This window comes from Nilaparvata lugens, chromosome 2, assembly GCF_014356525.2.
Source record: "Nilaparvata lugens isolate BPH chromosome 2, ASM1435652v1, whole genome shotgun sequence".
NCBI lineage: Eukaryota > Metazoa > Arthropoda > Insecta > Hemiptera > Delphacidae > Nilaparvata > Nilaparvata lugens.
In genome coordinates this window covers 51,186,494-51,213,087 of record NC_052505.1, presented here as the reverse complement: position 1 = coordinate 51,213,087, position 26,594 = coordinate 51,186,494, and the positions used below count along the sequence as shown (strand labels likewise).

Below are 26,594 nucleotides of genomic sequence, written 5' to 3'. Positions count from 1 at the left end.
GGTCCCTTCTATCACAGCCCTTGGTTCTCTGGAGGAATCGCATCTCCGCCGCCTGCACTCTACTCTCTAGGGGTTTAGTTGTAACCCACGACTCACTTCCGTAGAGGAGGACTGGAGCAGCCATTATTCTATAAAATTTCATTATAGTTTCTCTCCATGCTTCCCCAAGGCTCTGCTAATATTGCCACATACCACTTGAAATTTTCCAATCTTTTTCTCAATATCCAAATCTTCACTATAACTGATGTCACATCCTAAATATGTATACTTCGACACTTGTTCTAGAACTTTATTGTCAATCACAATTTTTGACCGGGTTGGATGTTTACCTGTGAAAGTCATAATTTTTGTCTTGTCTATTGATATTTTAAAATTGTACCTACTCTTTACAAATTTCGTTAAGAACATAAACTGATTTTTGGAGGTCATTTTCATTGTCTTGAATAATCCACAAGTCATCAGCAAACAATAATGCATTCAGGTACTCGTCATTTGTTTCCATTTTCTGAAAATGTGGTCCACATAAATATTGAATAAAGTGGGTGATGAGCTGCACCCTTGTCTAACTCCTTGATTTATAATCATTTCGTCTAGTCGATCCTTACCTGAATTGAATTGAAAGTTATCATAGATATTTCTCAGAAGTTAATCATAAATAACAATAAATATTTTAAAAGAAAGATCAGCATAAAATTCAGAAAACTCGCAGAACATTTAGAACACACTTGGAAACTTTTAAAACACTATCAAAATTCTATCAAATGTTAATAATATATATTCTGTATCTCTATAATTATTATGAAAGCAGAAAAGACAAAATATTCCTAAAAAATCACATCACGGAATTCTACCTTGGAAAACTATTCAAAAAATATGTCACATTCATAAATATGTAAACAAATTTAGTAAAAAGGTTAGGGTCCTTTTGAAGTTTAGATTCTTCACAACTTCAAGATGAAAATATAATTTACAAAATATTTATGAACCTTCAAAAATTTCATAGGCTAATTCAACTCTTAGTAGTTTAATAGATTATAGAATATAAATTTAAAGAAAACTGAAATTCCCAGCTGGATCCTTACAGAGAAAATATGACCTCACATTTCAATGTAAAGATACAACCGAAAATCTACTATTCAAATGAAATAAGAATTTGTTATCTATTAATTCTAAAGCCCTAAATTCCAAAGTTACGATTTAACAAGAAAAGAGTCTAATTCAGCATGTCTTAATTGATTGAATGGTTTATGTTTTACACCCCTCCCTTTTCAAAAGTCTATAGTCACTAAAACCCATTCTGTCACATCCGGAGTTCATGGGACGTTTGTTTAGTTTGGAAAAAGTTGTTACCTCAAAGCTGTTTCTTCAATTTGAATCTAGGCTCGGTGATTAAGCTCTACAGGTCCAAATGGGCCAGGAGACAGCAGACCCCAAGCTTCCTGGTCTGCTATTGATTTAGAGGCATCTCAGCGGCTCAAAGACACACTTCACGAGACATTCATGGACCCGAACATTGATGAACCCGTACATTGATTGTCTCGTAAATTGGCCACTGTTGGAATAAAAAATAAACTAGGATAAAACAAATTAACTTAACTTCAGTTATATGATAAAATCAACCTTATTTGGTTTTTTTATATAAAACTCAAATTAATACTCATTACTTTAAAACACAAATAGACATTACCTACTTCAATATCTTGATTTAATAGAAAAGAATTTATTTGTAATCAGGGTCATGCCATTTATACAAAGAGATGGGTACATAGTATTCCATAATACATGATTCACTAGTTGATTGAATTACTTCATAATAAGGTCTTTCCAGTATTATTGTTAGTTTGTTCACTCTAATCTCTCACATAATTTACATATAGAGTGTAATTAAAAAAAATAAATTACATGATAGGTTTTTCCTAAAGAATCAAGAAAGCTTCTCATTAGAATCTGCAGAACAAATAAAATCTATAACACAAAATACTGTCATTTAAATTTAGGTTAATAGCTTCCTCTTCAAAAATAATTTAAAATAAAAAATATCTCAATTCCCACTAATAAGTACTCTAGATTTCTACTAGAGCATGTACCTTTCATTTCCTTCCATCATACCATTACCATCTTCCATTCAAATCAAAATCAGAATCAAAATGGACTATACTCAATAAATCTATCACAATACACTTATACTTAAATGTATCTATCACAATAACTTTAATACTTCGATGGAAGTTTTCATCAATAATAATTTCCTTAATTATATTATAATCTATATCATACCTTTAGTAGCGGTTATAGGAGGACAATTTCCATTGTAAGGTGACAAATTTGATATCCTCTCTTCTTAATTAAAGCATTTACTAAGGCGGAAAAAATCAAAACATGCTATTGGAACAGATGGTTCCACAGCCAAATACTAACAAGCCTAAAGCTGCCATAAAAGCAATGTTAACACAAAATACTGAGACTACATTATTGAGTTCTGCTACCAGCAATGGACAGATGCTGAATGAAGCCCACGGTACGCTTGCCTGGTCTAGGAGCTGTGTGATCGTCCATACTAGATAGGAACCTAACCAACATTAACTGTGATTGGCAGTTACCATTTTATTGAAAATATTCATCACAATTTCCACAAATAGAATGGAATGGTACAACTATAATTTAAGATACATTCTTCCACCAAGCGACAGCTATTTTCCAAACTCCTAGCCAAATAAGGCATGATTGATAATTAATTGGACACAAATTCCTTGCCTTTTTATAGTCTAAGGTCATGAACTAAGCTGATGCTCCAGGAAATCGTTGATTTTCTTAGTAGTGTGACTTCGATGCACACACTTACAGAGTTGACACTACACAATGCAGAAAAGCAAAGCAGTGAAACAAATTGTTATAACAGACTGACTTCTCATGATAATTCGCATAATCCTCATCATTCACAATTGGAACAATGAATATTGTTACACTAATAAAAATTGAATTTGTATTTATTGCCAAAGTTTAAGTATCAAAGACTTTTAATAAGTAATAACCCTAACTCAGTGAAGTCGCAGTATGACATGAGTTATTAATTTAAATATCCCCATTGGAGACGACAGCAGCCCACCAGAAGAGCACAGGACACACGAGGCGAAAACCATGCTACATCTTTAAAATTTGTGAAAAATCTTTGCAAGTGAGTTATTGAAATATAATTTATTGTGAGATCCTCAGTGCTGAATGAATTCAAGAATGAATAGAAATTTCATAAAGCTAGCTTGTTGAAGGTATTACTTAAAAATCAAGCTTGATTTAGACTTAATTGCACAAGTAATATTAATAAGGGAAGAGTCATATTTTAAAAATATATATATGAGAATCAAATGTTAAATTATATATCACTATTAGAAATTATTAAATATTCTCAGTTAATGCATTTAAAGATCAGTATTATTAGCATAATAAAAATTATAGAAGCTCAAGTTCACAAGATAAATTATTTATCTAACTTCCACTGACGGCTGAACCTATACCTTGAGATTTTATATTCAAAGTATTAAATATTATTGGAATATTGAAGTATAAAATTTCAATTTGATAAGCAGAGGCGAGTCAAATAATTGATCTATAGGAATCTGTAAATATATGCCGATACAAAAATAATGAAAGTTATTAATTGATGCTATTAAGCAGAACAAGAGTTTTAATTGAGCGATCTGTGATATTTTTCTTGTATATTTTCTCATCATATTTTATTTTATTGTTTCATATATTATTTTTTGCTCGTTGATTTCATTGTAATTATATATATTTATTGATTGAAAGGTGTTCTTTTCATTTTTAATCCTGTCTACATGCATGACCAATCTTGTACTAGTATTTTTATTTATTATTATTGATTGACACGTTAATAGAAGTATTAACCAACTATATTCTTCATTGAATAAGTTGGATAAATCAGCGATATACAGTACCGATCATTTAATCTTTAGAAATAATACGTTCTCAAGATCTATTTAAATGGTTCAACCCATTCAGTGAAATTAAATTAATTGAAATACAAGGTCATAGTATTAAGTCGAAGCAGTATTACAGTATCTTCAACATAATATTATATGATTGCGGAACCAGTCAATTCAGCAGTAAAGATTGCCGACTGATAAAGCAGCAGCAGTTTGCAGCGATTTATAGCAGAATTTGGTATAAGCTCATTGAAGAGCTGGTAAGAATTGTATGGTATTTTTATTTCAGCAGGTGTCAAGATATCAAAAATATTCAAATATCTCATGCTCTACCAACAGACTGCCAGCTGGGCACATGTAACCCCAAAAAGGACGTTACACAAGTAGAGGAAGATTGTGGGGATGAGGCCACTTTTTTGCTCCAAAACCCCCTCCCCCCTCTCCCCCCTCGTCCATCCCTCCTCCCCTTCCCCCCGCCTGTAGGGTGGGGGGGTGTTCTAAAAATAGATTTCCCCTTCACCCTGCACAGTGGAGGTGAGGGGGATGAAAAGAGAGAGATATATCTTTCTCTCTCTCTCTTTCTAAAAATAGATTTCCCCTTCCCCTTGCCCAGTGGAGGTGAGGGGGATGAAAAGAGAGAGATATATCTTTCTCTCTCTCTCTTTCTAAAAATAGATTTCCCCTTCCCCTTGCTCAGTGGTGGTGAGGGGGATGAAAAGAGAGAGAGAGATATCTTTCTCTCTCTTTCTAAAAATAGATTTCCCCTTCCCCCTACCCAGTGGAGGTGAGGGGGATGAAAAAAGAGAGAGATATCTTTCTCTCTCTCTCTCCTTGCCCAGGTGAGGGAAAAAAAAATTTCCCTTTTTAGGAGGAAAAATTCCCTCTCTCTACTGTCAAATTAAAGTGAATCCATATTTCTACATCTAATGCTATACTGACAGATTGAAGTGAATTCATATTTCTACATCTAATGCTATACTGACAGATTGAAGTGAATCCATTTCGCTCTAATGCTATACTATGATGCCAGACTCACTTAGAGAAATTCCTTTGGTGTCAGATTGAAGTGAATTCATATTTCTACATCTAATGCTATACTGACAGATTGAAGTGAATCCATTTCGCTCTAATGATATACTACGATGACGGGCTCAAGAGAGAGAGATATCCTTCTTTTACTCGTGGCATCTCTTTCCCGCACCCTTCTTTATTACAAAAGGCGAGTAAAGGAGATAAGGATCAATTGAGAAATTCTCTCCCAGTATAGATGAGGGGGAAAAATTCCCTTGGTGACAGATTAAAGTGAATCCATATTACTCTATACTAGCAAATCCAGAGTGAGGTCAATGACTCTCTCTCTCTCTCTCTCTACATCTAATTGAATTGAGAAATTCTCTCGCATCTAATGCTATAAATCTCTACAATGATCTAAGTTCTTTTACATTTTTTATCTGCAATATCGTACAAGCATTTCCAAAGTTCATCGGAATTTTTAACAACAGATAATGACAAATCATTTGTACAATCATAATGTAGATGTCCACTGTCTAGAATATTGAGCAGTTCGAAAATCTCAGATAGAATTGAAAAGTGTACATTTTCTGTTTTTGTTAACGGTAAATCAACATCTTGACATCCTGTTGAAAATTTAATATTCTTTGCAATTGAATCAAATTCATTAAATGGAATTGACATCAAGAGACGAGTTAATTTTTTGAATTTTGAAAAACCATAACACTGCATCTCGCAGATGTTTGATGTGTCTCGAATGATATATCTCTCTTTCTAAATTGATGAGATGCACGAGACGACTCGTGTCTGTATAAAAAAGATCACCCCACACGTGTTGTCTGGTCTAGCTCTAAGCAGCAACTAAACTAAAAAACGTGAATGGGATATTGGAATGAAAAATCATTTGAAGGCAGAAAACGTTTATTTACACATTTCGACACAACTATTCATAATTTCATCTTCAATTCTAATTAGCTTATCTATACACAAATTATGAGGACGATAATAACATAGATAGTCTCTTATATCATTTAAATTAACCGTGCTTAGAAAAATGTCTTTCAATTGCTTCGCCAAACTATAATTTTCAGGAGTTGATTTCCTAATTGCACTTTCACACTCATCGTACCAATCAATACAGTTTTTTAACCTCACTTCCAATTCGTTGTCAGCAGCCAACCACTTTCTCGGATCCATGTTGTTGAGCGAATGAAGAAAACTAAGTATATGCAGGAACTATTATAGAGTAATTAAGCGGTCTTTCTTCATTAATTGACGATAGACAACATGTACGCGCTTTATGCAGTCTCAATGCATGCAGGCAATAAACACATTGTAGATCCTTTCCGTTGTAGAAGAATCCATAACGAGCAAAGTTTCTTTTCTGTGAATTCGTGTACATCGGAGCCATTTTCATACTTTGCATTCGATTGTTTTCGCACAAGAAATTATTTGTTTGATACATATTTTTAAACAACAAAGAATTATAATGTTGGGCAGAGAATAAAGCACAGCGAGAATGTGGTTTATTTTTATGAATGTTGCACGCAGCATAACACCATGAACTAGTGAAAAAGCTGAAATCAGGTTTTGGAAAATCCTCTGGTATACATTGAACGTTGCTATGCAATCTTCTTAAAAACTTTGCTTTCTCAGTTCCTTTTGTGAAAATTTTCTCATAAGCTGCAAGGTAATCACGTATTAATGACTCACTGTATTCTAAATCTCCATCTTCCCATTTTATTTTATGATAGTGACGTTCTAACCATGTTACATCGTTATACAATTTTGCACTCAATTCTGTCTTTGCAAATGGTGATTTGAAATGGAACACAATATAATTATTAAACTGATCAATTATGGCAAGTTCTTTCACAATAATTTGATTACAATCTTGTTTAAACCAGTGAAGATCGACCGTAGCAATTTTCGCACTCGCTTCCTTGTCCACTTCTTTCTCTTCGACGACCTCGCGGGCTTTGTCTTTCTCCTCAGTGGCGGGGGCGGACTCCTCGAATCCTTCTCGTTTCTCCTCCTCCACCTGCAGCGGCTCCGGTGTACCCTCGAATCCTTCGTCTTTCTCTTCTCGTTTCCCCTCCTCCTCCACCTCCAGCGGCTTCGGTGTACTGCACCATGCTTCATAATAGAAACTATCAAGATCGCACTGAATACCAATAGAGCGAGTTTGTGGCTTGTCCAAAATATCAGAACACAAAGAATAGGACATGTTGTCTGTTCAAAGGTGAAACTGATAATGAACTAAATTGAGCAGAATGCACACCTTATATAGACGGCGCGCTCTATCAATAAAATTACTGAACTTCTTTCACCATGCTCGTGAGAGGTGTGTATTCCATCACACGATCGCTAATTAAAACACAATACGCGGAAGTATTTGCAGGTACTGCACTTTTAAATTCCATTTCAATACGAACATCTGTCGATGATTTCAAATGACTTGGTTGGTGTGAACAATCTACAACAATCAGCGGTGTTGATTCACAAAACGTTTTAAAATCGATTTCTGTTCCAAGTTCGCTATTGATTGAATGATTATAATACGAGGGCGCGAAATCCAAGAACATCCGGTATAAAACCTCCTTCTTACCTAGCAGATTTTCATATGGATAATACTCGCTGTTCAAATATACTTTAACATTGTAAATACTGCAGCTATCGAAATTAGATATTGATTTTTTAATTTTATTCTTACGATCAGTTTGAAATGCAATTATAACGTATTTTGGACTATCAAAACTCGATGTGGTACGAACTGCCCAAGAATGGTTAAGTGAATTTTGCAAATTTGGTAATTCACAAATTTCCCAATGGCTGAAACCTAATTTCAGTGGAGTGTCAGCATCAAGCAGTCTCAAAAATTTCAGTCTTACATGATCTTCTAAAGTTATGTAGGGCATTCTCCATTGCAGTTTTGTAATTTTGACACTAACGCTTGTTCCACTTTGAGACTCAACACAATTTAGATCTGTCGGTGACCTCAATAAGACGAGTTCCTGTTTCAAATTTAAAATTATTCTTTGAAAATCTTCAAAAAACGGCAGGATTAATTTCAGCGGAACACAGAAAGTGAATGTATTATCCGTTAGCTCATATCCTGCTCTGTCAAAACCAGCCAAGTGATATGTGTTTTTATCGAGAGTATTTTTCACCAATATAGCTTTAATTGTGGATGTTAATCCAATCAATCTTGATTTAGAAATTTGCTGACCTGCTAATTCATATCGTATTTCGTCAAAAAGGTTGCCGATTATGTTACTGCTCAATTTATAGTCTGCTGCAACTGGTGCATCGGCTGGGTCTTTTCCCGGTTTTGTACAGTTAACTGTTCCCTCAATCAATATGAATGATTTACAAGGTAAAGAATAGACATCTAAAGAATTTATGCCAATACGTGCCTCGTCAGAGTTTTTTATTTCCTGTCCCGAATAAACTGTATGAGTGTGAAATTGGAATTTAGTAATATCATTATAAAACTGAAGGTCTGTCTCCACATCCAGAATTTCACTAATTGCTGCCGCTCCCCCGCCTAACATTTCGCCAATCGACTATAAAACCCAACTTTTCTAATATTCTCGCGCTTTTAGCCGACAAAGCACGTTTGTTTTTAGGTGTTGTCGCTATCGCGTTCCTTTCTCTAATGACTTGATTGGTCTTATTCGAACGTGGGTTGAAAATAAGATAACCCATTACTTTTCAAGTATGTGCAACCTAATTGTAATTGTATCTCCGCGGAAATCAATAAACGATCCGTTCTGGTCCGTTACCTTTACATTAATAGTTTGAATTTGATGCGTATTCAAAGGTACATAAATAATCGGTGATGGTACTTTGTTTATTAAATAACCGCTAGGAACCTTTGGTAAAAATTCGTAGATTATATGTTTTTGTTTTCCCTCAGAGTAACTGCCGCAAGCTAAATTACACTCAACTACAATACTGTCAACGCTTGTTATGTTAACCAAATGTTTGGAATAATGCCATTTATTTGGCTGCAAAACAACATTATCAAAACCAAGTATCTTAGCAATCGAATCAGAACGTGTTAAATCAATGGGTTTATCAGAATGAATTTCAATCTTCATAGTATTTACGTTTGCACGTATAATAAGTTTATTCTTCTTGCCATCAATATTCAATTTATTCTTTAAAGATTTTATAATATCCTCAACTCCATATGCACCAGTATCCAACTCGATTAATCTATCACCATATTTGAAGCTGGAATTTGTTCCTTTGTTAATGTTTGCAATACTATTGTAACTGGAAAAATTAATCAATCCAATTTCCCATTCACGATTTTTATCCAATTCTATAATTTCTTGTAAATGTTCATAGAGATCACTTGTGTTAGATCGTAATGTAATAACCACCATCTTGTGTGTTCACCACAAACACTTAATTACAACTGATTTGCAAGAAACAATAATGTAAGATGACCACAAAAATCGCTATTTAATGGTTGCATATGCTCTACATTATAAAATATATTTACTCCATTTTCTTTTTTCCAATATTTGTCCAATTCGTATGGAGGTTGTAAATTTCCAATTGGATCAAAATACCAAACATTAGAACCAACTTTCTTATATGCTACCCAATGCGTGCCATCCTCGCTTTCCCTTGCTAAATTCACAATGGCATTCTCGTTTTTTAGAATTTTTTTGGGTAATGCATCTAGCATATATATGCCTCTTAGCTGAATCTGTAATAATTTCGACCAATCAATCAAATCATAATTACTCAATTCTCCTTCAATATTCATGTCTTCTTCTTCTTCTTCTTCCTACTCTTCTTTGTTGTTCTACGTTTCTTAACTTGAGGGAATAAACTCACTCCATATGATGATGGGGGTATGGGTGGAACTCTCCCCCCACTAGTTATTTTAGGAAAAGGCTTCAAAAAATATCCTTTTCCTGCAATATGCTTTTTCAACTGAGCTATAGCTTTGCGTCTAATATCGTTACTATAACTTCTCCTCTCCCCCTTCTTCTTCTTCTTCTTTCTCAAAGACCCACCAAACGCCGCTTTAGCTTTCATAACGTTTGTAACAAGATAGCTAAGTGCTTTCTCGGCAAGGGGTGTTTGTGGATTTTTGAAAATGTCCCATGCAGCGTTCGCTAGAGCTCTGTCAGCTACCACCCGAGTTTTATTATCGCTATTTTGAGTATAGGCTATATCATGTATCTTGCAAGCTTTATCTAATGAATTTATACCTTGATCACCTCTCTTTAACCTTTCATTAACCTTTGTTCCTGGTCCGCAGTACTCGTATCCCGGAATATGATATTCTTCCCCAAGGTTATCAATTACCTTATTTAGAATAGTTGATGTCACATTACCTGCCAAACCTTTAAAAACTCTTGCTGTTGAACTCAAGATTCCTCTACCCCGTTTCCTCGAACTCTGCTTTTTTCTCCTACATACCATTTTTCATTACCTTTCAACTCAATGGTTGAACATTAACTGAGGTTATGGTACATCAACTTGAATTGGATAAAAATCGAGTTGAAAGTGAATTCATATTTCTACATCTAATGCTATACTGGCAGATTGAAGTGGATCCATATTGCTATGATACATTGCTTGAATGATAAGAATATTATTTCAAATCTGAAAGGTGAATGCGATTTGAAAAGGGGAGAAATGATGCTGGGCCACCCACATCTGTGGGAGCACGTGCGAACACGAGAAGGAGGGAGCAAGAAGCCGCCACCGCTTGCCTGCACGGCTGTGTGTGTGTGTGTGTGTGTGTGTGTGTGTGTGTGTGTGTGTGTGTGTAGCGGAAAAGACTAGTGAGCATGCTCACAACAAACTATAAAAGACGTGCTCACCTTATTTGAATATCATTCACAACAGAGCAGGTGAAGCATTTCTTCTTCTTCTGTGTGATATTCATTACGAACTTATCAACAACAACAGGTAAGAATTGAAAACAATTTTTTATCAAATATGGACACATTTTATTCAACTTTTCACACACATACATATTATCATGTAAAGCATGTTAATGCTCACCGAGATAAATATTGTCAAATGCCAAATTTGCTAATTTTGCACTTGACAATATTTATGTCAGTTAAAAAAGCATTAACATGCTTCACAAAGAGACAAAGAGATTTGCAATTTTTGTTGAAATGATCGACGTCTTTAGAGGTCAAACCCTGGGTATACCTCTCCGGCATGTATATGTCCGTCAGTCGTGAAGCTGTCAAATGCACTTTTAATATTACGCGCCGACCATGTTGGTTGGTAATCTGGCGTACCGCCACGATAGGGTACGGCGTGTTCTCCACCAACTGCCAGAGAGGCGTCCACGGTTTCTCTGTGCGATTAATAATCGCAAGCAACTCCTCCGTCTCCACGTCCATCTCGTTCTCCGCTTCCTCCTCCTCCCGCAAAAGAGGCGTTATGGAGCTGTCCTCATCCACCACACATTTCTGTTGAAAAAATATTTCATTAGACTCTTATTTGTTTCAGGTTATAAAATCATACGAGAGAGGGAGAACTTGCTCAACAGATTCACTATTCAAAACTGAAAGTAAGTAATAACTCGGAAATTCTCCGATTACTTGAACTCAATTCAAATTGCTAGATAATTGACTCAAAAAATATTTCAGTTCATTACATGTTCATTTTTATCAACAATAATTTTGTTTCACACGAAATATTATAAACAGTTTATGCATGTGAATGCATTTTTCATAATTCAAATAACAATGTATTATTCGAATCAATATTTCAGTTCATTACATGTTCATTTTTATCAACAATAATTTTGTTTCACACGAAATATTATAAACAGTTATGCATGTGAATGCATTTTTCATAATTCAAATAACAATGTATTATTCGAAATCAATATTTCAGTTCATTACATGTTCATTTTTATCAACAATAATTTTGTTTCACACGAAATATTATAAACAGTTTATGCATGTGAATGCATTTTTCATAATTCAAATAACAATGTATTATTTGAAATCAATATTTCAGTTCATTACATGTTGATTTTTATCAACAATAATTTTGTTTCACACGAAATATTATAAACAGTTTATGCATTATTCGAATCAGTAATTTGATATAGTAAGTAATATAATTGAATTGTTTCATGCAACATATTCAAATTTATTATCGTATTAACATGTTTTGAATTTTTATCCAAATTTCAATGCAACCATCATGAGAATTTATCTGTGTTCGAATTGTTCTGATAGCACAATTTGATAGCTCAGTCTTCGCTCACAGTATAAGAATCAGTAATGACTTGTAATGCACGCAAGAGATTTTATCCATTAGAAATTAGTTTTAAAAATTCACATTTTATAAAGATTTTGTGCACATTACATGTTAATACAATAATAATAATATTTGTTGAAACTAACCTTTGATTGAGTGAGCACCTCATCCTCCTCTTCGCCGCTGACTTCAAGCTCCTCGAAGGTTAGTTTCCTCTTGGCCTGTCTCTGCCTGATGTTGTTGCTCAGCGTTGTCAGCACCGCACGCCGCGGCGCCCAGGTAGGCGCTGTAGATTGCGGCAGAGGACTGTCCGGAATCACGATCTCCTCACCCCTCTCTCGTTGAACGAAGATTCCCCGTCTCTTCAGGGGTGAGGCGGAGGAGGAGGCAGGGGAGGCAGCGGAGGCGGCAGTGGAGGCGGCAGCAGAGGCGGCAGCGGCAGCGGAAGAGGCGGCGCAGGACTCGGCAACTTTGCGCTGCCAGTGGTTGAGCACACGCTGCGGGGGTGGGCTATCCGGCAGGATAAAGGATGGAGAACTCATCTTGATGCGTGAAGTCTCTGATGTCTCTGATGTAAATGATAATTTTCCTCTCATCGCTTGTGTTCATATAGCATATGTTTCTCTCTCTGTTCCAGGCACGTGCGAGCGAGAGCGTGCTACAAGGCGAAAAAAATTCGAATTTCTCCCCCAACAACACGTGCTCCCAGATCGTTATCAGATTGTAAGTATCCCACACACGATCATTTTTCAAATAGCATCCATGTGTTAGAAGACGAAAAAAAAAATCTCGTCTAGAACTCAGCATGAGTCTTCACCTGCTAGAAGCTTAAATCCCCATGTCAACTCACTCTATTTCTAATAAATATTTCACCCCATAGAGGAATAGCATTCTCGATTCAGTTATTAAATATTTCACATCATTTCAAGATAGAGGAATAGCATTCTCGATTCAGTTATTAAATATTTCATTGTTTTCACAGCATTTCAACATAGAGGAATAGCAATTCTCGATTCAGTTATTAAATATTTCATTGTTTTCGCAGCATTTTCTCGCCTCTCAACTCGAGTTCCGAACCTCATAACCAGTTGAGCTCTCGTTGAGACAAGACAGCTGAGAGGAATCAATCATAGGGCGGTATCTACACCTGAGAGGAATCAATCATAGCATAGACCGCTATCTACACCTGTAGCCCGCTATCTACACCTGTAGCCCGCTATCTACACTCGAGGAGATTCACGCAGCATCAACCACTACATGTAAGTACATTTTTACTTTGATTTTATCCTCTGAGGAGGAAAATAGTCCTCCGAGGACAGGTTTTCTCCTCCGAGGACAGTTTTTCTCCTCCGATGACTATTTTTCTCCTCCGAGGACTATTTTTCTCCTCCGAGCACAGTTTTTCTCCTCCGAGGAGAAAAAACCTTCTACAATATACTGCATGCATGCGATTTATCTTTAGAATATGGTATATCTGGAACATCCAAGCCCCGCTCTTCTTTCCCACACTCTTCGTATAAACAAAATGGTAAATGTATTACTTTTTCAAATGGATTTTCCATAATATATTTGCAATAGACACATTGCAGATAGAATGGATTTTTATGTAAGAAATAACCATTTCTCGCAAAATACTCTGCTTTATTGGATAATGATGTGCTCCGATTGGAAACTGTGACACAGTGCTCTGATTGGAAACTGTGCTCCGAGGACAAAAAATTGCCCACCGAGGACAATTTTCCTCTTCTCCGAGGACAAAAATTGTCCTCCGTTCTCCTCCTTTGTCCTCCTCCTCCTCCTCCTCCTCCTCCTCCACTCGGTTAGCAGGAAAGAAAAAATGAGAGAGGAATCAGGAGAAGGGGTGAGAGGTAAATGTCAACACTCAATGTCACAATAATTTTCTTTATTTTTAAATTATTATACATACATCAAACCATATCTATGCACGAATCAAATACAGAAAGTAACTCTTTCCTTATTCCTACTGGGTGTATATTTAAAAACATCGAGCTTGATTCTAATTTTATAATTCAAATCTATGTTCGGCTTTTCAAATTCTTCCTCTAACCAATAGTTTGAGACATACAATGCTTCCACATTTTCAAACTGTAGGATATACCGAGTATTGTTTCTATTGTACACTTCTTTTATTGCAATAACTACCAACTCTATACCTTGTGGTAACTCTTCTAATCTTTTGCACTGTCCTACTTTTACTTTCCCTTTAATTTCCAGCATTGTGATGTTATTATACTGCTCCACTTCTTTTTGTGTGAAGGGAGTGTCTTCCAAGTTTTTCCAAACATCTGGCAGAAACTTAACTGATTCTATTCTAGGAAATGTATGTCCATTATAGCTTGTCATACCATTGACTGTAATTACACAAATTTTCTCTTCCCTTGGTAGACAAATAATTTCTTTTTTGTCAGTGTAAGGGATTACAAAATAGCCCTCTTTCTTGAGAGTTTCGATAGCTTTGTATGCATTAATAAAAACATTTTTATGGCACCCCTTTACAAAGTAAACGTTTTTCAAACCATCTTTCTCCCCTAGTACACCTACATATGGGAATTTCCCAGTATTATTCACAGTAAATGCAGTCACATTGTACACTCCACTTAGATCAAAATTTTGCCAACGTGAATGGAAATATGGCTCAAGTTCCTCTCTCAAATTTTCTATTTCTCCCTCAAATTCTTCTACCTGCTTATGCTGTTCCCTAAATGACTGTGTGGCTTCAAAAAATCTAATTTTCCTCCGTTTTAGATCAATTTCATCCAGTTCTAGCTTATGCTTCTTGGCTGATAGCACTGAGATAGGAGACAAGGGCTGTATCTCTTTAACAGAGTATGGAGGAAGCTTACAAGTTATGTTTGCCCGTTTTCTTGAGACTTGTGGTATCAAGTTACCTGTTGCTACAAGCCCCAACTCATCTAGGTCAACAACTTTGGATATGGTAGAGAAAACTGTGGTTGACTTGGAGAAATATGTCTCACCGCTCTTAATATAACACTTTTGTGAGAAACTGATATTATTTTTGTTTGATGGATCCTCAAAAATCTCTACATAATTTATAGGTAGTAAATTGAAGCTGAATGCAGAAATAACATAAGAAATTATTTTATTTCTATGTTGTGGGTCAGTGGGAAGCTTTACTTGTACTCCAGTCAATTTCTTGGTATTGCTATTACCCCAGTAAACATACTGTAGAAGATCATTATAGACCAAACAACAACTATTTTTTAAATTATCTGTCAGTTTTCTCCACATTTTAGCCAAGGACACAGAATAAATTGGAGCATTTTGGAAATAATTTCTACTATCATTCAAGAGTGACAAGCTATCTTGAATAGGGTCAAAGGTTTTGCTATTGGCTCTATTTGTTAAACTATAGTTACAGATTGTAGCTTCCAAACGTGTAATACCATGCATTTTACCTGTAGGAGAGGTGAAAGTTTTCCCTAATCTTGAATCTGCACACTCAATAAAGTCTACAATATGGTTACCTAACTGCTTATTTACACCTGAGCTTGTTATTTCACATACAAACTTATTATAAATTTTCACCCTCGCATTACTATTAACCCAACTCAAACAATCAATCCCAACAGTTTTATTGTTATCTGCTATCACATTATAGTCTTCTTTATATTCTCCTTGGAAACAAAAACGATGATTTGTAGTTAGAAAATCACACATTCCATTCTTGTTGAATATTCCACCAAAGTCCTGTGTTATGCCCAAGTCTAGTAGATAGAAATGTTCTTTCCTCAGCTGGTGCAATAATCTCGGTAGTTCTTCTATCAATGTAGCAATTGGCACATCTGCAAGCTCTACTTTGTATGGTATGCCTACTGGTTCCTGGTATTTTTGTTTCACTTCGTTGTAATTGTCATTGGGAAGCACTTGTAGAATCTTCTTTGACATATCACTTCCACTGTCCAATAGGTAAGCCAGCTTTGCTTTAACTCCATGCTTAGCTGACACCATATTAGAGAATTTTCCTCTCAAGTATAAGTTGAATGCAGCACATATATCCTTTTTTAGAATAAATCGTCTTTTATCCAGTTCTTGACAATCCTCCAAACCACAGATTTTCACAAGCATAATATTGTCACAAAAAGGTTCTGTAATAGCCACAAGATTAGAGTCATCCTGCACAAACAGTTCTTCCCCAGCAGTGTAATCAATATTTCCAATGTCTGTCACAAGGTTGTCATCACACAAGTTTTCTGATAGAAGCCACAAACCAAACCGCTCATTGCTAGGCTTGATTCTATTACCACGGAGCATAGGCACATTAAACACCTTAGAAGTATCCATGTTTATTGCACCGTTGACACTACCGAACTGAACGAATGCAGATCAATGCAGTGGTATTTATAGTAAGATAGTTGAGAAATAAGCTCATACAGAATTATTGAAACAAGATTTGTGGCTAAATATGATTCTGTTTCTTTAGAAAAAATGGCGAGAATACAAAGTTATCGTTGTGAACTAACTGAACTATTGGAGACGCATCAGCAACTATTGGACCAGTTAGCAGAAAAAGGATGGACAAATCTACAATATTTAACTTTTGTGAGAGACTATGAAAAATTAGGAGTTTGGCATAGTGATAACTATAATCATATTTCAGTTTGTGATTTATACGGCACATCATATGATGCTTACAGGGAAAAAGATTGCCCCGATTCATGGAGATGTGTGTGTGCATATCTTAAAGAGTCTGTCGATAAAATTAAAAAATGTATAACAGAAAAAAATAAACATTTAACAAAAGAACAATTAAATGAACTTATCTGGAATTTTTTACGAGATTCTTCAGATGAGAGTGGGTTAGAACAAGATTGATAGCATATTATGTTTAATTTCAGATTGGAGATGGATTCAATTTCATTTGATAAGAACTATTTTTCGAATAAAATCGATGAAAAATATAGATGTTGTTATTTCGAACTTATTGAGAAAACAATATTAGAATTGAATAATTTCGGAAAAGAAGGACTAACGTTTGAGGAATATTTAACATTTATAAAACCTGGTAAAAGTGAAGAACAGAAGTCAGAACATATAAGCGTATGTTATATTATAAATAAGAATATAGTTGATAGACATCGAAGATGTGAATTAAAGGAAATTCCTGAATTTTGCTATTGTAATTCATTAGGTTGGTTGAATATTCAAATGTATTATTTCATTGATGATAGGTTAACAGATAAAAACATTGATAGTGAAAGATTTACATTTGAAATTATGAAAATGTGTGGCGAATCAGCAATGTTGTACAAACTATAACTTTAACTTTTTTACAGAAATTATGATGAACTCGTTAATTGAGGAGAGAATAAAACTATTAAATACTAAAAGCTTTGAATGTGAAAATTAATTGTAATACTTGTAGTGGTTTAAGGAATAAATGTATTAGTTGTAAGTTACGAATAAATGCAAAATTATTATAACTATTGACAAAAAATAAATGCTGTATAATGTTTGTCATTCTATGTTGATTTATTGAATTAAACCAAGCTACTCTAGTTGTAAAGCTATATGTAAGTTAGAATAATATATGAAGGTCGGTTTAGTCTGATTAAGTATGTACACATATAAAATTGATTGAACAGTAGTAAGGAAGTCTTCATACTAACAATTGCTCAGTATGTCCCATGACAATCATCCGTCACCACTGATTTGACTATATCATGAATATTATTAGATCTAAGTTAGCTTTAGAGCTTCATAGCGTACCGCGTGTGAACTATCCCACTCGCAAATATGAGTTGAAAAGTGAAAAAGACTTGCTTCAAGCCGATCTCATTGAGATGACAAGTTTATCACGTTTTAATAAGGGTTACAAATATATCTTAGCTGTTATTAATTGTTTTTCAAAATTTGCATATTGTGTAGCATTAAAAGACAAGGCAAGCCAATCTGTATTTAACGCTCTCGAGCCAATTATTTCTAAAAATAAAGGAGTTAAGCTGTTCCAAACAGATCAAGGAACAGAATTCTTTAATTTAAAAGTTAAAGCATTATTAGATAGATATAGTATTAAACATTATCATGTTTTTAGTGATAAGAAAGCCTCCATAGTTGAAAGGTTTAATAGAACACTTAAAGCAAAAATTTATAGATATTTAACTGAACATGGAACCAAAAACTGGATATCACAACTAGACAGTTTAGTTCGAGATTATAATGCAACAATGCATTCATCCATTAGAATGAAACCTAAAGATGTGGGGAAAAAAGATCATAATCATGTTTTAATGTCATTGAATTCTGCATTCAATAGACGATATAAATTGAAAAATTCAAAACCGAAATTTAAGCTAGGAGATGTTGTACGAATCTCAAAGAAAAGGGTTCTTTTCGATAAATCTTATAACATAAACTGGAGCGCAGAGTATTTTGTAATTCATTCTATATTTCCTTCTCAACCTGTAACGTATAGCTTGCGAGATCTAAACGGAGAAGTAATTAGTGGTAGGTTTTATGCAGAAGAAATTAAAAAAACACAATTAAATGAATCAGAGAGACAAGTGTATTTGATTGAAAAAATATTAAAACGTGATAAAAAAGGATTGTTAGTGAAATGGATTGGGTTTTCAACGCCTAGTTATATTAGTAAGGATCAACTATTAGATGAAAAATAATCTTTTGTAATCTATTGTAAATATCATGTAAATTTATTGTAAATAATCTATTGTAAATATCATGTAAATTTATTGTAAATAATCTATTGTAAATATCATGTACATTTATTGTAAATAATCTATTGCAAATACATTCCATTCAGTGTAAATATGACAAAGATTTGGTGTAAATATAATACGTCTCTATCAAAAAATGCTTCTCAGTTTCATTTTAATCTGAAGTTTTATTTGCTAAGGCTCAAGCAACACATGCGTTCTCGTGAAGAGGGTGCGGGAGAGAGAGGGGGAATTGAAGTGAGAAACTTCTATCAGTGCATTGAAAGGGGAGAGCGAGAACCTGTCGCTTGCATCCCGATGTGATAAGCTATACACAGCCATGTGGTGTCTTGCGCACAGCCTCCTCCTTGATAACTTACGAAAAATGATTAGTTCCTTATCAGATCGCATGCTGTACACGTGACTAACATGAGTAATATCCCGATAGTAAATTTCGACAATGTTATAAGAGAGAAAGAAATGCCAACATGGTGTAAAAATGGTAAGTTATTACCACATAATGCAAGGATCCTTATAATAGGCTCTTCAGGTTGTGGCAAGACCAATTTACTATTTAATTTAATTTTTTCAAAGAATGGGTTGAGATTTAAAACTATATACTTGCACACGAAGAGCGAGTATCAAGATAAGTACTTGTTTTTGAGAAAAGTCTTTTCAAAAATGAAGGGTATTGAATTTCATATAAACAGCAATTCGGAATCTATAGCTCACCCCAACAAAATTCAACAATTTTCTCTTGTCATATTCGATGACTTCCAACTTAATCACGTACCTCAAATAAGAGAATATTTTACCATGGGTCGACATCGTAATATTGACACTGCATATTTAATTCAGAGTTATGGAGCTACACAGAAACATTTCACTAGGGACAACGCAAATATGATTATAATCTTCAAGGTAGATTTATTGAGTCTGAAATTAATTCACAGAGATCATGTTGGAGCAGATATTTCTTATAAAGATTTCGTTAAACTTTGTCATTCAGTTTGGAATCGTAAACCTCATAATTTTCTAACTATTATGACCGAGTGTGGAATTAATAGTGGCAAGTACCAAGATTCGCTCGATACGTTTCTTACCGTTCAGTAGAGATTAATTCTTTGTGCAGTCATGTTGTCTAAAACACGCAGCAGGAAGCTGAATAGAACAAATGTTGGTTTAATCGAAAAGATTAAGAAATTGAGAAAAGTAATTAGAGAGAAGCATAAAAGCTTAGTCAATTTTGAAAAGCGATCAGAGGAATATAATAGGAAAACGCTCTCCTCGTTGATAGAGCCCATAATTGAACTGGGAAAAAACAAATTCTCACACTCTGGTGTAAAACCAAAAAAGGAAGAAGTAAAAGAGGAACAAGAGAGTATGCAAATTGATGATAATGGAGAGGGGGATGAACAGAGTTATGAGAGTTCAACAGACAATTTTTTAAGCTCGACTAAATTTGAAAACAGTTTACTTGGTTCTAGCAGAAACGATGATGTGCTGTCACAATATCTAAAAACGTTTCATGCGGAAAAAATGAATAATTCAATCAGTTATGGAATTTCATATAATTCTAAAGATGATGTGTATTATATTGGAAATCAGCAAGTAATATTCGATAACGGTTATAAAGATCTTGATAGTGAAAGATTCCGTTTAACACATGGTCTACTTGAGTTATTATTCAGTGCGAGACCAAACTCAAATCTTTATAATGAGAGAGATCTGGATAAGTATAAAAAAATCTTAACACTTACAGGTATACATTTAGATCGAAGAGGCTATGTTAAACGAAATCAGGGAATTAAATCGCAAATGATTCAAAAGTTATTTCCCAGTAAAAAACTTAGTAAAAAGAAGGGTTGGGGTTTATTGAAATTTGCAAAAAATAATTCTCATGATAGAATTTATCAATACTTTGATAATTTTGACGAATTAGTGGAAAGATTAAATTTACTCTATTCCTCAAAAGCTAGTGGGAACAGTGGGCATGATGTGGAGATCGCGTCTATAATTGAAGAGCTAAAAGAAGCAAAATTAATTGTTTAGTGTCACGATGACTCTTCATCGATTCGGACGAATTGATATGGCTAGTGCTAGCGGAGCTCTTGCTAATCTTACGTGTGATATTGACTCGATAACACAGAAGATAATCGAATCGATAAATCAACAAGGAATCAGCGAAGCTGTGAAATTTTATTTAGATTCGCAAATAACCAAACTCGTTTCGGAAAATACAAAGAATATTGGAGTGAGCATAATTGAAAGAGAACATATTCTAAGTACATTACAAAATTTCAGTGCTAATATCGATAGAGCTATTGGAGAGAGAACTCAAACTCTAGAGAGTGCATTAGGAGAAGTGAAAACTTTAACAGACAGCTTTTCATCTCAGTTGCTCAGTATTAACAACAATAAAGTTGATAAGGCTTATTTAGATGAAAAATTAAAAGCTGTATCAGATAAAATTAAGAATTTGGAGGTGCTGGACAGAAACTATCTCAATACTAAATTGAAACAACTTAGTACAGAAATTTTTACTAAAGTAAATGAAACACAGCCATCGGTAATTGATAAGCAATATTTAGAATCTACTTTGCAGAAATTGATTAGTTCTTCATTAACAAAGGAAGAGTTTGAAAAACGATTATCTGAAATGGCGAGTGCAATAAAAGCTAATATTATGGAGGGTATTGAGCAGTTTATTACAAAAGATGCTATTGCTATTCTAATTAATCAAATTGCAGAAAAGTATGCAACTAAAAATGATATTGGAGATTTTATTAAGAAAAACGAGATGGGAGTCGCTGTGAAAAGCGTTCGTGATGAAATAGCTGAGGCAATTAAAAATTTGGAAGAGGGTACTGTCATGAGACTGCAATGTTCGGCTCCATTCATTGACTACCTAAGTTTATTTATCCACAGAATCGCATTTGACATTGTATCAAAATATGCCGAGGTGTCTTTCCATATGAATTGGATTGAAGCCAAACAACATAACCTTACAGAAAATCAGGTAGTGCAAATTATTACAGAAAAAATGGATTTAGCCAAATATAAAGACTTTATATTGGCGCCGAAAACATAAAATCTTGAGTTGTTTGAGAGAGTGAACGATATGTTGTTTCAGTCTAGACGAGTGTGATTGATTGTATAAACACATGTGTGAGAGAGAGAGAGAGAAGTACAGACCTATAGTTTCAAATTTCAGTCTAGACATTTTTGAGTATATCGATAAATCTTTTAAAAGGATGTGTGAGAGAGTGAACTTTTAACACCTATAGTTTCAAATTTCAGTCTAGACATTTTTGAGTATATCGATAAATCTTTTAAAAGGATGTATGAGAGAGTGTGAACACCTATAGTTTCAAATTTCACACCCTAGACATTTTTGAGTATATCAATAAATCTTCTAAAGGATGTGTGAGAGAGTGTGAACACCTATAGTTTCAAATTTCACACCCTAGACATTTTTGAGTATATCAATAAATCTTCTAAAGGATGTGTGAGAGAGAGTGAAGTAGCTTTAATGACTAAACACTTGTCACATAAATCGATTTAGACATTTTTTCATGTAACGGTTTTCGGTGCAGGAGTTATCGAGCTTAGAAAGGGACCTCACAGGGAGCAGAGCAGATGTGACTAGATGAGGCACACGCGAGCGAATGCACACGTCACTTTACTCTAAACAGGTGAAGTGACAACATGATGTCTAACTATTTCGACTGCACAAGTTTCAACGAGTTGTCTGTAGAAGCAAATCCAGTAGTTAATTGGGGTTTTGAATTTTATGCCTATGATTGGTTTGTGGTAACAAAGGTAACATTTGCTGATAATGGTGAAATTCACCTTAAAATTATCGATATTGATAGTGAAGCCGACTTTAAACATACTATCAAGTTGCCGAAAGAATATTCAGTGGTTTTGAATGAGAATAACATCAGAAGTTTTAATTCTCGTTCATGGCAATTAAATGTGAGCGGAAATCGTATCTTCTTAAGGCAGTTTCATGGTAACTATAGACGTTGAGTTCCGTCCCGAGTGAAATAGGTCTGAGAATGTGTAAGTATTTTTGGATATGCTAGCACATTCCAATTATACTTACATATTGTCGGAGAAATCACTTAAAAAAAACAACTGTCATGTTTGTACAGCAAAAGAGCTCAATTTTTTTACACATTCATAATCAGTTTGATTGAACTCTTGACTGTCAGTTGGAAAGCAAGCATAAATATGACCCATTATAGAACTTATACTAAATTCGCTACATTCTTCCTTACTCGCCTTTCGTAATGCTGCTGAGAAACGTTTCACTTTAATCTGACAGTATAGGAACGCTCGATCAAAATGGAACTTGATCCTTATCTCCTTTACTCGCCTTTCGTAATAAAGAAGGGTGCGGGAAAGAGATGCCCCGAGTAAAAGAAGAAGAAAGCAGTAATGCTGGTTGTGAGAAGCGAGGGGGGCCGTATCCTCCTCTCTCTCTTGAGCCCGTCATCGTAGTATATTATTAGAGCGAAATGGATTCACTTCAATCTGTCAGTATAGCATTAGATGTAGAAATATGAATTCACTTTAATCTGACACCAAAGGAATTTCTCAAAGTGAGTCTGGCATCGTAGTATAGCATTAGAGCGAAATGGATTCACTTCAATCTGTCAGTATAGCATTAGATGTAGAAATATGGATTCACTTTAATTTGACAGTAGAGAATTTTTCCCTCTCAAAGAGATTTTTTTCCCTCATCTAGCATTCACCTCAATCTGTCAGTATAGCATTAGATGTAGAAATATGGATTCACTTTAATCTGACAGTATAGAGAGGGAATTTTTCCTCCTAAAAGGGAAATTTTTTTTCCCTCACCTGGGCAAGGAGAGAGAGAGAGAAAGATATCTCTCTCTCTCTTTTCATCCCCCTCACCTCCACTGGGCAGGGGGAAGGGGAAATCTATTTTTAGAAAGAGAGAGAGAGAGAGAGAGAAAGATATATCTCTCTCTTTTCATCCCCCTCACCCCAACTGGACAGGGGGAAGCCCCCTCACCTCCACTGTGCAGGGGGGAGGGGAAATCTATTTTTAGAACACCCCCCACCCTACAGGCGGGGGGAAGGGGAGGAGGGATGGACGAGGGGGGAGAGGGGGGAGGGGATTTCGAGCAAAAAAGTGGCCTCATCCCCACAATCTTCCTCTACTTACACAACATGCCACAACCAACATGGGGCTTATATATTATATGTAGGTCAAATACGGCTTTACAGCGTGTAGGGGGTTTAAGATACAGTAATGAAGCGCTACATCAAAGATTTGATGCCTGCTTGTAATTTGAGATGTGTTGGCAGTTGTAGCAAGTAGCTAGTAGCGCCCTAGCTAACTGGAGTCTAATGTGTGTTAACTTTGCAGCTTAAATGAAAAGTTGACTTGTCAGAGAAGAATTTTATTAATATCACAACATCTATCTTTTTTTGACATTTACTTCATTTATAAGGTTTCCTCCTGAACGAATACATTGTTCAAAACTGTGTTGACGATTCCTCATTGATCGCTATAACATTTCAGCTGGGATATTGTTAATTTCATTCCAAATTGTCTGTTATAATTCAACCACAGTTATTGGTCGAGTTGTAAAAACATTTGATTTGGAAAAGCTCTGCAATCGCAGGTAGAAAGATAATCGCAGGTAGATAATGATAAATAAAGATAAAGATAAAGATAATCTGGCGATTCATGGGATCAGTAAACACAGCCTAATCGTGAGATTATACGGTTAGCCTACCAAATAATATTAACTCGCACAGTGACAATTGAATGCCGTGCAGTGTGGATTCCGCTCATAATTTGATTAATAATCTTGAATCAATTAAAATTTATAACAGAATTCAAAATGAAATCTGCAATATCCCAGATGAGATGTTGCAACGATCAATGAGGAATCGTCAACACAGATTTGAACAATGCATTTGTTCAGGGAGAAGTAATCTAAATGAAGTAATTGTGATGAATGTTATTAATAATTCTCAAATGGCAAGTCTTGCACTTCACATTAGTTTGAATAGAATGATTTTTGCCCTTCCCATTTTTCTTTTATGGCGTTTTTAAAAGTTCTCGTTATTCTGGGTCACCCGGTTTAATTTGATACACTATCGTATTTGTATGACATAATGTATTTCATATACTATCCTATTTGTATGACAGGAGGCGGATTCAGAAGTAACGTGGAGTGAACCTAGGAATGTGACAGCGAAGAAGCCTGAGCGATGTCTTCAATACAACTTTATATCAGATAAATACAATCGAGTTGAGGGTACAGAAGAAGCATGTCTCATGCTTAGCATCTACAGGTATTTGGTAAGTGAGTGTGAACCCCTAAGGCAGGTTTTCCAAAATGTGCACCGCGACGCCCGGGGTAGCCGTCGCCAGCTAGCTCTAGGTGCGCCGCGACGCCCGGGGTTTACACCGTTAGCTTGCTCCAGGTGCGCAGCGCCGCCCGGTGTTGCCACGGCCAGCTAGCTCCAGGTGCGCCGCGACGCTCGGGGTTGCCGCCGCTAGCTAGCTCCAGGTGCGCCGCGCCGCCCGGGGTTGCCGCGGCCAGCTACCTCCAAGTGCGCCGCGACTCTTGGGGTTGCCGCCGCCAGCTAGCTCAATGTGCGCCGCCGTTGTCTATCAAACATTGTTATCACATTCACATTAGAAAACAGAAAGAAGAAGAGAAATACATTTTGACTCAGCATCTAGAGTACAGATATTTCGAAAACTACCTGCAAAAAATGAAATATGACCATTCAAAAAATAGACATTTCAGTCTCAATCCCTGTTTGAGTTCTGGATTGGCATTGTTTCATAATCCGTTATTTCATATGCAAGTTCTTACCTTTGCAAAATGGTTTTTATATTTCAAATTTATATTATATTAAAAAATCAAAATTTCATTTTAAAATATTCACATTTATAAAATTCAATAGTCTACCAGGTACTATACAAACAAGCACATCCCTCCCATTATGTCATACTCTGCTTATGACTTATAGCTGCCATGGACTTTACTAACATTAAAGTATTCCGGTAATTAAGTTAATTAGACCTGGGTGGCTCATGTCTGGTGTCAGAGTTTTCAGTTCTGATCAATTTAAGGGCTTCTGACATGACCTAATATAATATGAACATGTAAGAAGCTGGTTGCTCTACATTCACGCTTCTTCTTTCTAATCATATGAACCATATGACTTGTTAATAATTTACTAATGTCGTTTATCAAACTAACAGCAGAGCTGATGAGAGAATCATTGAATGTTCATATTTGTACAGTTTAAGATTTATTGAGATTTATATTATAATTGACATTAAAATCGATTTTCTAAAGTAAATGAAAATCTTTCGTCAATTATTCATTTTAAGTAATATGTGCGAAGTAAGATCATTATAAATCGATTTTTTGTTCAACATGCCGAAAAAAGGTAAGAGTGAATTTTCAATTGATATTGATAGGAAATTTGTTTTGGAAAAATTCTCGGGGAAAATTGGACAAAATGCAAAATTCTGGCTGGAAGATTTTGAGAAAGAATGTATCCGTTATAATATCCACAACGATGAAGAAAAAATAACATGTTTAAGACTATTTTTAGAAGGGAGTTCTGAAGATTGGTATACTTCCAACAAATATAAATTAGGATTGAAAAATTGGAATTTGTGGTC

The 26,594-nt window shown here is 35.2% G+C and overlaps 1 protein-coding gene across 2 annotated transcripts in view; it reads left to right on the top strand.

Moving 5' to 3' along the window:
- LOC111057026 (esterase E4) overlaps positions 1–26,594 on the top strand; it is a 302,990-nt gene that overhangs the window by 34,004 nt on the left and 242,392 nt on the right. For both annotated transcript variants that reach the window (XM_039421458.1, XM_039421459.1), the window contains one exon: positions 25,098–25,250. In XM_039421458.1, coding sequence (XP_039277392.1) covers positions 25,098–25,250 — 153 coding nt within the window. The remainder of the gene's footprint in view (positions 1–25,097; positions 25,251–26,594) is intronic.